This window comes from Uranotaenia lowii, chromosome 1 (assembly GCF_029784155.1).
Source record: "Uranotaenia lowii strain MFRU-FL chromosome 1, ASM2978415v1, whole genome shotgun sequence".
Lineage (NCBI taxonomy): Eukaryota > Metazoa > Arthropoda > Insecta > Diptera > Culicidae > Uranotaenia > Uranotaenia lowii.
The window spans coordinates 39,406,289-39,418,378 of NC_073691.1; the positions used below are offsets into that span (position 1 = coordinate 39,406,289).

At 38.6% G+C, this 12,090-nt stretch overlaps 1 protein-coding gene across 1 annotated transcript; it reads left to right on the forward strand.

Moving 5' to 3' along the window:
- Positions 1-1,036: 1,036 nt before the first annotated feature.
- Positions 1,037-4,534, forward strand: LOC129759430 (uncharacterized). Its single transcript, XM_055756882.1, has one exon. It carries the CDS (start codon positions 1,037-1,039, stop codon positions 4,532-4,534), a length of 3,498 nt encoding a protein of 1,165 aa, XP_055612857.1.
- Positions 4,535-12,090: the final 7,556 nt, after the last annotated feature.

Below are 12,090 nucleotides of genomic sequence, written 5' to 3' on the forward strand. Positions count from 1 at the left end.
TGGGAACGGCGGAGTAGCATCACCATTTTGCATGCTATCGTTGGTGCTATTGTTCGGTCGGAACAATTGAGCGACGCCATTGGGATTCCTGGCTTGGCGTGGTATCGCCAGACGTTTGGTTCGGCAGCAAGGTTCGAGTGCGGACAACGGTTCGGCAAGGTGGCAAGGGCGGCAAGGCGGTTCGACGCAGTGGTCATCGTGGTTGGTTCGGGTAAGCAACAACGGGTCAATTAGCTGTATTAGTCCATCTCAAGAGTACTCACAAGATTCGGTTGGGATCACCGGCATCAAATTCATCTCTAAAACTCCTCATCTCATCAATCAACTTGCATCAATCAACTTACATCAATCAACTCTACAATCAACTTTAATTCGACGTTTATTTGGAACTTGGGTCGAGATCGTGGAAGAATTATCCGATCGTGGGTGTTGCAATTGAAGTTTGCTGCACTTTTTAATTATTAATTTGTTCGTTTTGTTAACTTTGTTAAATGTTTGTGAACGATAAATTTTATTGAAATTTGTGAGTGAAATTGGTTGCGCTAATTTATCAAACATAAATGGTTTTAAATAAAACATACAAAATTAGAACTTCATTGGTTAAATTTAATATTTGCGAAGCCCTGGGTGCCTTTACCGGCTGGAAATCAATTGAAACAAACTGGAGTAAATTTTCTCTTTGTGGTCTTTGGTTGAAACAATTTGGAGCTGAGTTCACTTGTTGTTTTTGTTGTTGGAAAAGTCCAAAATGCCTCCCAAGTCATCCAAATCAAGCAGTCTAAAGACTTTGCGAGTAAAATTGTCCGAAACTATTACGGATTTTGAAGACATACGAAAATTTATTTCACTAATTGGTGAAACAACAACTTGTAGCCAGGTAAAGGTGAGACTGGAAAGGCTTGATGATTTATGGGAGAGGTTTAGCGATACGATTATCGAGGTAAAAACTCACGAAGAGTTTGTTGCGGAGGATTTTGATTTTTCCAAAGAGCGCCAAGATGTAAGTGATTTTTATTATGAAGCGAAGGCTGTCTTAATGGATAAGCTCAAGGAACTTCAGGAGCCTTTTGTGGATAGTGTAGATCGCTTGAATGAGACGTCTGCTCAACACACTTTAGATCACGTTCGACTTCCACAAATAAAGCTACAAACATTTAGTGGAAACATCGACGAATGGATGAGTTTTCGTGATTTGTACACTTCTCTCATCCATTGGAAGACTGATCTTCCAGATGTAGAGAAGTTTCATTATTTGAAGGGCTGTCTGCAAGGTGAGCCGAAAAGTTTGATTGATTCTCTTCAAATTACGCGGGCAAATTATCAGGTGGCCTGGGATCTTTTGGTAAAACGTTATAATAACAGCAAATTGTTAAAGAAGAAACAAGTTCAAGCTATATTTAAGCTCCCTCAACTTTCGAGAGAATCCCCATCGGAACTACATTGTTTGGTGGAAGAGTTCCACAAGGCTGTTCAAATACTGGATCAGGTAGTTCAAGCTGCTGATTACAAAGATTTGTTGTTGGTACACTTATTAACCAGTCGTTTAGATCCACTTACGCGTCGCAGTTGGGAAGAGCACTCAGCTTCTGAAGAACAAGAAACAATCAATCAGCTTATGGATTTTCTTCAGAAAAAGGTCAAAGTTCTGGAATCTTTACCGGTCAAATCTACTGAATCTAAATTTGTAAATCAACATCTTTCGAAACCACGGCTACCTTTTGTGAAAACAAGCTACGGGTCTTTTCAAACGTCAGGTTCTAATTGCCCCATGTGTTCTGGTGGTCACTTCTTGCACGAGTGTGCTGATTTTAAAAAACTCAATGCAACTGAAAGGGATTCGGTCTTATTGAAACAAGCGTTGTGTCGAAATTGTCTCCGAGCTGGGCATCAGTCAAGGGACTGCAAATCAAAATTTTCTTGTCGGAATTGCAAGGGACACCATCACACTTTGGTTTGCTTTCGATATGGTAACGGAAATACTGCTAGCACAAGTAATTTAAATCACCGGAACAATGGTAATACGGTAAATGCTGCGAATGTCGAGTCAGACGAGTTAGAGAATGTCATGTCAGCGTCGGCGTCAGGTGTGAAGCGTCCATCTACGGTTTTGCTAGCCACGGCGGTTGTTTGGTTGGAGGATGAGCATGGCGTTAAGGTTCCAGCAAGAGCACTTCTCGATTCCGGATCGGAATGCAATTTTGCTACAGAAAGAGTCAGTCAACTCATCAATGCAAGTCGGAAAAAGGTGTCGGTTACAGTCCAAGGAATTGGTCAATCAAATTCACAGGTGAAGCAACAAATTCAAGCAAAGATTCGTTCGAGAATTTCGGATTTTACTTTAATGGCGGATTTCTTAGTTTTGCCTAAGGTTACAGCAAACTTACCAACGCAAAACGTGGATATTTCGGGCTGGAGGATGCCCCAGGAAATAACTTTGGCGGACCCAGCATTTTTCAAATGCAGATCAGTAGATCTTGTCTTGGGAATTGAATCGTTTTTCTCTTTCTTCAAATCAGGTCGGGAAATTTCTCTGGGCAACAACCTCCCAACACTGATTGAGTCTGTTTTTGGATGGGTGATTTGCGGTGGTCAATCTTTATCAAAAACAACTAACCAAATCACCTGTAATGTGTCAGTTTCGGAAACTATAGAGGAAATGGTTTCTCGGTTTTGGTTGAGCGAGGAAATCGATGTTGGTCCCAGTTTTTCGCCTGAAGAAGCGCGCTGTGAAGAAATTTTCAAACAAGACGTTCAACGTTCGGAAGATGGTCGGTATGTTGTTAGTTTACCAAAGAACGAGTCTGTAATTCAGCGTTTGGGTGAATCGAAGAGAATTGCAATCGATCGTCTCAAAGGTACAGAGCGCAGGCTAGCTCGGAATCCTGTTTTACACGAGGAATATCATAAATTTATGAATGAATACATTGAATTGAGTCATATGCGAAAGGTTGAGGAAAGATATTCCAAAAAGCGGTGCTTTCTCCCACATCACCCAGTTCTAAAAGAGGCCAGTACAACGACTAAAGTTCGTGTTGTTTTCGACGCAAGTTGCAAAACTTCTTCGGGGGTTTCATTAAACGATGCCTTGCTGTTGGGTCCGACAATTCAGCAAGATCTTCGATCTATCATTTTGCGAAGCAGGACAAGGCAAATTTTGATAGTTTCAGATGTCGAGAAAATGTTCCGCCAAGTTTACGTTAGGCAGGAAGACAGGCCTCTGCAGTGCATTCTGTGGAGAAGTTCTCCAGAAAAGGAAGTAGACATTTACGAATTGAATACGGTTACATACGGTACAAAGCCTGCTCCATTTTTAGCCACTAGAGCACTGAAACAACTAGCTATGGATGAGAAGGAACACTATTCAAGGGCAGCTCAGGTACTTCAGACTGATGTTTATATGGATGACGTCATCATGGGAGCAGACTCTAAGGAAGAAGCAATTATGTTGCGCCACGAACTCGATGCAATCATGAAGTCAGGTGGATTTTTACTTCGAAAATGGGCCTCGAACTGCCCTGAGGTGTTGGACGGCATTTCAGAGGAAAATTTAGCGATAAAGGAGTCGGAAGAAATCTTGTTAGATCCAGATCCGTCAGTTACAACCCTTGGGTTGGTTTGGAGGCCAAAATCGGACATTTTGAAGCTTAAATTTCAAATTCCACGGTTGGAATTAACGGAGCAATTAACAAAACGGAAGATCTTATCAGTTATTGCGTCTTTATTTGATCCATTGGGTTTGGTTGGAGCTGCTATCACAACAGCAAAGATTTTTCTACAATTACTCTGGACTTATGAAGATAGTAATGGTAAAAAACTAGATTGGGATTCACCTTTACCCAAAATGGTGGGTGAGGAATGGTGGAAATTCTACAAACAACTTCCCTTACTGCAAGAAATTGCTATTGGTCGCTGCCTTATCATTCCCAAGGCTATTTTGGTGGAAATTCACTGTTTTTCGGATGCGTCAGTAAAAGCTTTTGGCACGTGTGCTTACGTGAAAAGCAAAAATGCAGAAGGCAGTGTTTGGATACGTTTAGTCAGTTCTAAATCCAAGGTAGCCCCACTCAAGTGCCAGTCGATTCCACGTTTGGAGCTGTGTGGCGCCTTAATGGCTGCTCAACTTTACCAAAAGTTAGCGGAATCTTTACAAATATCGTGTAAGGTACATTTTTGGACAGACTCCTCGTGCGTCTTGCGTTGGCTGGAATCGACACCCACCACATGGACCACTTACGTTGCAAATCGTGTTTCAAAAATACAAGTTATAACCGAAGGCCACACTTGGAGTCATGTTGCGGGAATTGATAACCCAGCGGATATTATTTCGCGTGGAATATATCCAGAATCCTTATTAGATAGTTCGCTGTGGTGGCACGGACCCAGTTGGTTGATTATGGAGCCCGAATTTTGGCCGAAACCGGTTGTACCTTTGGCGAGCGATGTTGAGGAAGAAAGATGTCGAAAAATCGTCGCTAATGTAGCTGCACCTTCAACATCTGGTACATCAGCAAACACGCCACATACACAGAACTAATACGAAGAACTGCCTATTATTTACGAGTCATGGAATTACTGAAACTGCCTAAAGAGAAACGGAAAGGGTCAGAATTTCTGACAACAGCGGAACTAAGGCATGCAGAATATATCTTAATTTCCCGAGTTCAAAGAGAAACGTTTCCCAATGAATGGAAGGCTTTGTCATCTGGTCAAGTAGTTGCATGTAAATCCCCTCTACGTTGGTTCAACCCTTACATCTCACCTGAAGATGGAATCATGAGAATCGGTGGCAGATTAAATCGTTCACAGGAATTATCAGATACGAAACACCAGATTATTTTACCGGCAAAACACCTTTTCACTCGGAAATTATTAGAACACTATCATGAAAAGCTGATGCATGCAGGCCCTCAACTAATGTTAGCCGTTATAAGGTTGAAGTACTGGCCCCTTGGTGGGCGAAACTTAATTAGGCTTGTGGTCCATCAGTGTGTAAGATGTTTCAGATTAAAACCACGGTTAGTTCAATAGCAAATGGGAGATCTGCCCCCTGCTCGGGTAACACCGTCTAGAGCATTTTGTAAAACCGGAATTGACTATTTCGGTCCTGTTCTTATCAGACCAGGGCCTAGGAGAGTAGCAGTAAAGGCTTATGTCGCTGTGTTTGTGTGCATGGCGGTGAAGGCAGTACACTTAGAGCTTGTGTCAGACTTATCGATAGGAAGATTCCTTCAAGCTCTGAGAAGATTTTTTGGGCGAAGAGGAAAATGCCAAGAAATATTCTCAGATAATGGGACAAACTTTGTGGGAGCCAAAAACTACCTTCAGGACCTCAGGCATCTTTTGCAAAATAAAGATTTCCAAGAGAAGGTTTCGAAGGAATGTGCCAATGATGGAATTAAATGGCATTTTAATCCCCCCAGTGGTCCGCACTTTGGTGGCTTATGGGAGTCAGCTGTTCGGTCTGCAAAACAACACCTTTTCAAGGTGTAGCATGTGAAATGCGCGATTCCCACGTAGCAATCAATTTTAACCCAAGCCTTCGAAATGCTTATGCAACACATGTAAATGAGTGCATAGAGCAGTTCGAAGACCCACGGTACTTCGCAATAAATTACGACATGGCACAAAAACGTAAGCTCATATTAAGTCTTTAGAACGATGCACCCAAAGTGTCGTTGTCTAGCGCACTTGGTGCTAATGACCTTCATCGTCAAACATATATACCCCTCTCTCGTTATCCTCGCTCTCTTTATAGCGATCACGCGATCAAGTAAATAACAAACCCATAATCGACTCCAGGTACCTCCAGTAGGTATATTGTAAAGACTAAAATAATTGAATAAACAGAATGATTCCAACCTTAAACTGTGAATGTGGTCACTCCTGTGAAAGTCCGAACATTTCTTAATGGTAATGTTTCATGGCGACCGTAACAGTGATACATTGAAGTTTCTTAATGTTTAATGAAGTGAACAGTGAAAATCAAAAACATTAAAATTAAATTAAAATGGGTACCACAAACACCAAAAACGCACAAACATCGAACGATCCGCAGGTTAACATTTTAAATGCACTAGAAGTGCATGAAGAGTATCACATTAGTAACGAGTCAAAATTGTGGATAATTATCGTGATGTTGTCAGCGCAGCTGATTGTAATTGTATACAAAATTATAACAAAGCGCGAACGTAAACGCGCAGTGATAAACGCCGCCCGGTCAATGGCAAATTTGTCCGAGGTGATCAGTAATAAATAAACAAATACAGTGGGTGAATAGTGAACGGCAATCCGGAGCACAGTTATATGGAGTTTGTTATATGAGACGTTGGAGGATCACAGTGGGTGATTTAGTGGAACGAAAAATTAACTTCCCGTGTTACTGTATTACGTGATACGTAGCCAAACTTTAAAAACTTTAAATAAACTTTATGAGCGTCTGCATTGCTCTGAAATATGCAAACAGTGAATAAAAAAAATATAAAAACAAATAAAACAAAATAAACGTGAAAATGTGGAACGTACTGATCCCATTGAAGAAGAAATAACAACAACCAGTTTCTCAGCTTTGTCAGACCAGCGAAAGGAGAGCATCGTCTTCTGAGCGTCGAGGAGTGTACCTCCACTGCTTTGCAGCAGCTATCGAGATGAGTATCGAGGAGACAACAGCAGCAGAAAACAAGTAGGATAACTTTAACAATTATTCTTCATAACGGTAATGGAAGAATATGAATCCCTGAAACAGCTTCACACTAACTTAAAAAAATCAATTTACAATAAAATAACAGACGAAACTCTAACTAAGAAGGAGCAGTTGAATGAAAAACTATTCCAAACGATAGAACGCTTTTTGCAAGAAAACTGTACTGTAATCCCTTCAGAACAATTCAATGCAATCTGCAAACAAACAAGATTATGGAACCACGAAGTAAGCCAAATAATTAAATTGAAACAGACTGAAAATAAAATTAACAAACCAAAGTCGAAAAGCCCAAAAAATATATTAAAAACTACTACTAATAGCTCTCGACGAGTAACTAGTAAAAAAGGGGAAAAACAACAAAATCAAACGATGCCTATAGTAGATATTAAATTGGGCACCAGCCTCATACAAACGTATGATGGTGCCCCAGAATTATTAGATTCTTTTGTTGACGCTGTCAGTCTTTTTAACGACATCGTTGACCAAACATTTGCTGAAGCCCCACAGGAACAAAAAGCTGCGGCAGCATTAACTGTAGCACGCTTCGTTCGAACTCGCCTCACTGGCAAGGCGAGGCAAGCAATAAATGTTAATCAAACAGTAGATGAGATGATTAATGCAGTTAAATCAAATTGCACCTCCAAAGTTTCAGCAGACAGTTTGATCGCCAAACTGAAAACAATAAAACAGAATAGCGATTTGGCTGAATTCTGTGACAAGATTGACAAAATTTGTAGCCAGATTAAGACAGTCTATGTGAGGGATGGAATTCCTCAAGAGACTGCGAATAAAATGTCCACTAAATATGGAATAGATGCCCTCATCCAGGGAGCAAAAAATAATGAGACAAAACTCATTTTAAAGGCAGGGACTTTTACTCAACTTAACGACGCCACTCAGAAGATGATAGAGTGTGAAACTTCTCTGGAAACGCCCACCTCTGTCGCTAAAATATTTACGGCTGGTAGAGTAAATCAATCGATGCGTGGTAGGAACACACAGTACTATCGGGGAAATGGCCGTGGGCACTTCCTAAATTCACGGGGAAATTATAATAATTTTCCTAGGAATAATTCAAACCGGGGAAATTACAACTTTAATTATAACACCCGGGGAAATTCGAATCAATACAGAGGTTTTCACCAATGTCCTCAGCAGAGAAGAGGAAACTGGTCTCATCGTGGACATCCAAGTAATCATGGGATGTTCATAATGGCCCAACAACCGTTCACACAAAATTTTCCACATTTACAACAACAAAATAGCCCACAAATGCCAGAATACCAACAAATTCCACAACATGTTCCTGAACCACCACAAAATTTTTTAGGTTCCCAACAGGGATAGTTTATGCAATTAACCTGTCCGCCACTAATTTCGTGCTCTTAAACATAGAGTGTTCTGAACAGCAATGTAGCCTCATGATAGATTGCGGTTCAGACATTTCAGTTTTGAAAGTTTCAAAATTAAAACCAAGACAAGGATATAATATCAATGATTTCTGTTCAATTGCAGGAATTGGCAAAGGTATTATAAATTCTTATGGAAGCCTTACCACCGGCTTACAAACAGATGAAATTATCATAAATCATAAATTTCATCTTGTTGACGATAACTTCCCGATTCCTACAGATGGAATTCTGGGAAGGGATTTCTTCGCAGCTTACAAATGTTGTTTAGATTATAACTCATGGTTACTAAACATAAATTTTGAAAATAATTATATTACAATACCAATACATGAAAAAACACTGACAAAACAAATAATTCCACCAAGATGTGAAATTATTAAAAAAATAGAAATACCAAACATGAGTGAAGATATGGTTACAATTGCGAACCAAATCAAACCAGGATTAATGTATGCAAATTGCATAATTAATAACGATAACAAATTCGTTAAATTTATTAACACATCCACCGAAAATATATTTATTCCGACAAATTTTGCACCTACTATGATACCCCTGCGAAGTTTTCATATTCAAAACATGGTCACTGAAAACACATCAAAAGGCGCAAGAAACGAAAAACTTTTGATAGAATTGAAATTAAACCATACTGACCCTCAAATAAAACAAGCAATTGAAAACTTATGCATGCAGTTTCATGATGTATTTGCATTGCAAGAGGATAATCTAACCGTCAACAATTTCTATGAACAAGAGATCCTACTCAATGATAGATCTCCAGTTTATATAAAAAACTACAGGATTCCCGAATCTCAAAAACACGAAATTGATCAACAAGTTAGAAAAATGTTGGATCAAAATATCATTCAAAATTCGAGCTCACCGTACAATTCACCCATTTTGTTAGTCCCAAAGAAAAACAATAACGGAGACAAGAAATGGAGATTGGTTGTCGATTTTCGGCAACTAAACAAACGAATTGTACCTGATAAATTTCCACTACCTAGGATCGAAGAAATACTGGACCAATTAGGAAGAGCGAAATATTTTTCAACGCTTGACCTCATGTCCGGGTTTCACCAAATCCCTCTACAAGAGCATTGCAAAAAGTTTACAGCTTTTACAGCAGGAAATGGTCACTACCAATTCAACAGGCTTCCGTTCGGGTTGAATATAAGCCCCAATAGCTTCACGCGAATGATGACGCTGGCATTGAGTGGTTTACCTCCCGAATGCGCATTCTTGTACGTGGATGACGTCATAGTCATTGGATGCTCTTTAAAACACCATTTAACAAATCTAGAAAGAGTTTTCGAGCGAATGAGAAGTTGCAATTTGAAACTAAACCCGACGAAATGTTGTTTTTTTCAAATCAGAAGTCACATTTCTTGGCCATCACGTTTCTGAAATAGGTATACAACCTGATAAAGGAAAATATGATATAATTAAAAATTACCCAACTCCTAAAAACAGGGATGAAACCCGTAGATTCGTTGCATTCTGCAATTACTACAGACGTTTCATTCCTAATTTTGCGGAGATTTCATACCCATTAAACCAGCTTACAAAAAAGGATTTAAAATTCAACTGGGATACGATATGCCAAAAAGCATTTCTTACATTGAAGCAGCAACTCTTATCGCCTAGAATTCTAAAATTTCCAAATTTTAAAAAGGATTTTATATTGACAACCGATGCCTCAAATGTGGCTTGCGGAGCAGTTTTAGCTCAAGCGTATGATGATATTGAACTACCTGTATCTTTCGCCAGTAGAATGTTTACAAAAGGCGAGTCTAATAAATCTACGATTGAGCGTGAATTGGCCGCAATTCACTGGGCCATCAAGCATTTTCGACCGTATCTATATGGAAGAAAATTTATTATTAAAACCGACCATAGACCTCTTGTATATTTATTTACCATGAAAGACCCTTCATCCAAACTCACACGCATGAGATGGGATCTGGAGGAATATGATTTTCAAATAGAATACATTAAAGGTAGTTCGAATGTGTTATCGGACGCGTTATCAAGAATTCAAGTAACGTCAGAAACACTCAAAAACATGTACCTAGTAACCAGATCTATGGCCAAAAGAAACGTATCCAAACCAACTGACAATCAGACACAGAAGCCTGATCAACTTCACGTGTACGATGCAGTCAGCGGTCTGGATACATTTGATTTATCAAAATTAAGATTTTTATATAACGAAAATACAAATAAGATAGATTTACATATATTCAATAATAACTACAAAAAGAGCTTAGCATTAGTGCAAGATCTTGAATTAAATAATGAAACATTATTAAAACCCATGCTACAGAAAGCATTTGAGATAATTGATAAAGGGATCCCTAACACAAAAATGAAGGTAAATGATTCAAATATGAGTAAAGAAACAAGAAAACTTATACAATTGAATCCAAAAATGGCCAAGCAATTCGCGATTGCAAATAATGATTTAATTTTTAAATACATTGACGTCATTTTATTTAAAGAAATAGGTAACTCAATTCTTAGGAATGTTACCGTACTAATTTTTGAAAAACCTCAAGTTTTAAAAAACGATATTGATATTGGAAACATTCTTCACCAATATCACAATACACCCGTCGGTGGACATATAGGAATTAACCGACTTTATAAAAAACTAAGACCAATATATTTCTGGCTCAATATGAAAAAAATTATTACCAATTATGTCAATAATTGTACCCAATGCAAACTAAATAAACATTTTACTAAGGTACAAGCCCCAGCAGTAGTCACAACTACACCCATAAAACCATTCGAAGTCGTATCCATTGATACTGTTGGACCATTCCCGTTATCGGAGAATGGGAACCGTTATGCAGTATCGATGCAATGCGATTTTACCAAGTATGTTATTTTAGCTCCAATACCAGATAAAACAGCAACAACTATGGCAAAAGCCGTGATTGAAAAATGCATCCTAATATTTGGACAAATGAATCAAATTAAAACAGATCAAGGAACAGAGTTTAAAGCTGTCTTTGATGAAGTGTGTAAAACATTACAAATTACACATACATGTTCAGCTGCCTATCACCCTCAAACAATAGGCGCATTAGAGAGAAATCACAGGTGTTTAAATGAGTACCTGCGAATTTTCTGTAATGAAAAAATAAATGATTGGGATTGTTGGTTACCGTATTATAGTTTTTGCTATAATACAACTCCAAATCTCGATCACAACTACACCCCTTTCGAATTGTTGTTTGCTCGAAAATCTAACATTTTTGAAATCATACCGCCAAAAATCAATCCAGTGTATAATCACGAATCCTACAACTATGAAATGAAATACAGACTTCAAGTTGCGCATACACACGTTTTAGATGCTATTCAAAAAGTTAAACATAAAAGAACTCAAGAACTAAATAAAAATATTCAAATTGGTTCAGACGATATAAAAGTTGGAGATATTGTTTATTTAGTATTAGAAAATAGATCAAAATTAGACCAGGTAAACGAAGGTCCGTACAAAGTAATAGCCAAAACCCCATCTAACGCAACTATCATAAATGAGAGAAATAAACGGCTAGAAGTACACAGAAGCAGATTAATAAAATTTGAAAGATAAATTTCTTTAAGAGGGTAGGAATCTATAACAATTAACATAAAACAAAAAAAAAACACATTTAAATCATAAACATATACAAAGGAAAAGTTGTGAGAGGTCCTTGGAGTCGTATTTCAAATTGATCCTTGTTTTCCAAACAATTTCCGTAGGGGGATGGTGTAGCATGTGAAATGCGCGATTCCCACGTAGCAATCAATTTTAACCCAAGCCTTCGAAATGCTTATGCAACACATGTAAATGAGTGCATAGAGCAGTTCGAAGACCCACGGTACTTCGCAATAAATTACGACATGGCACAAAAACGTAAGCTCATATTAAGTCTTTAGAACGATGCACCCAAAGTGTCGTTGTCTAGCGCACTTGGTGCTAAT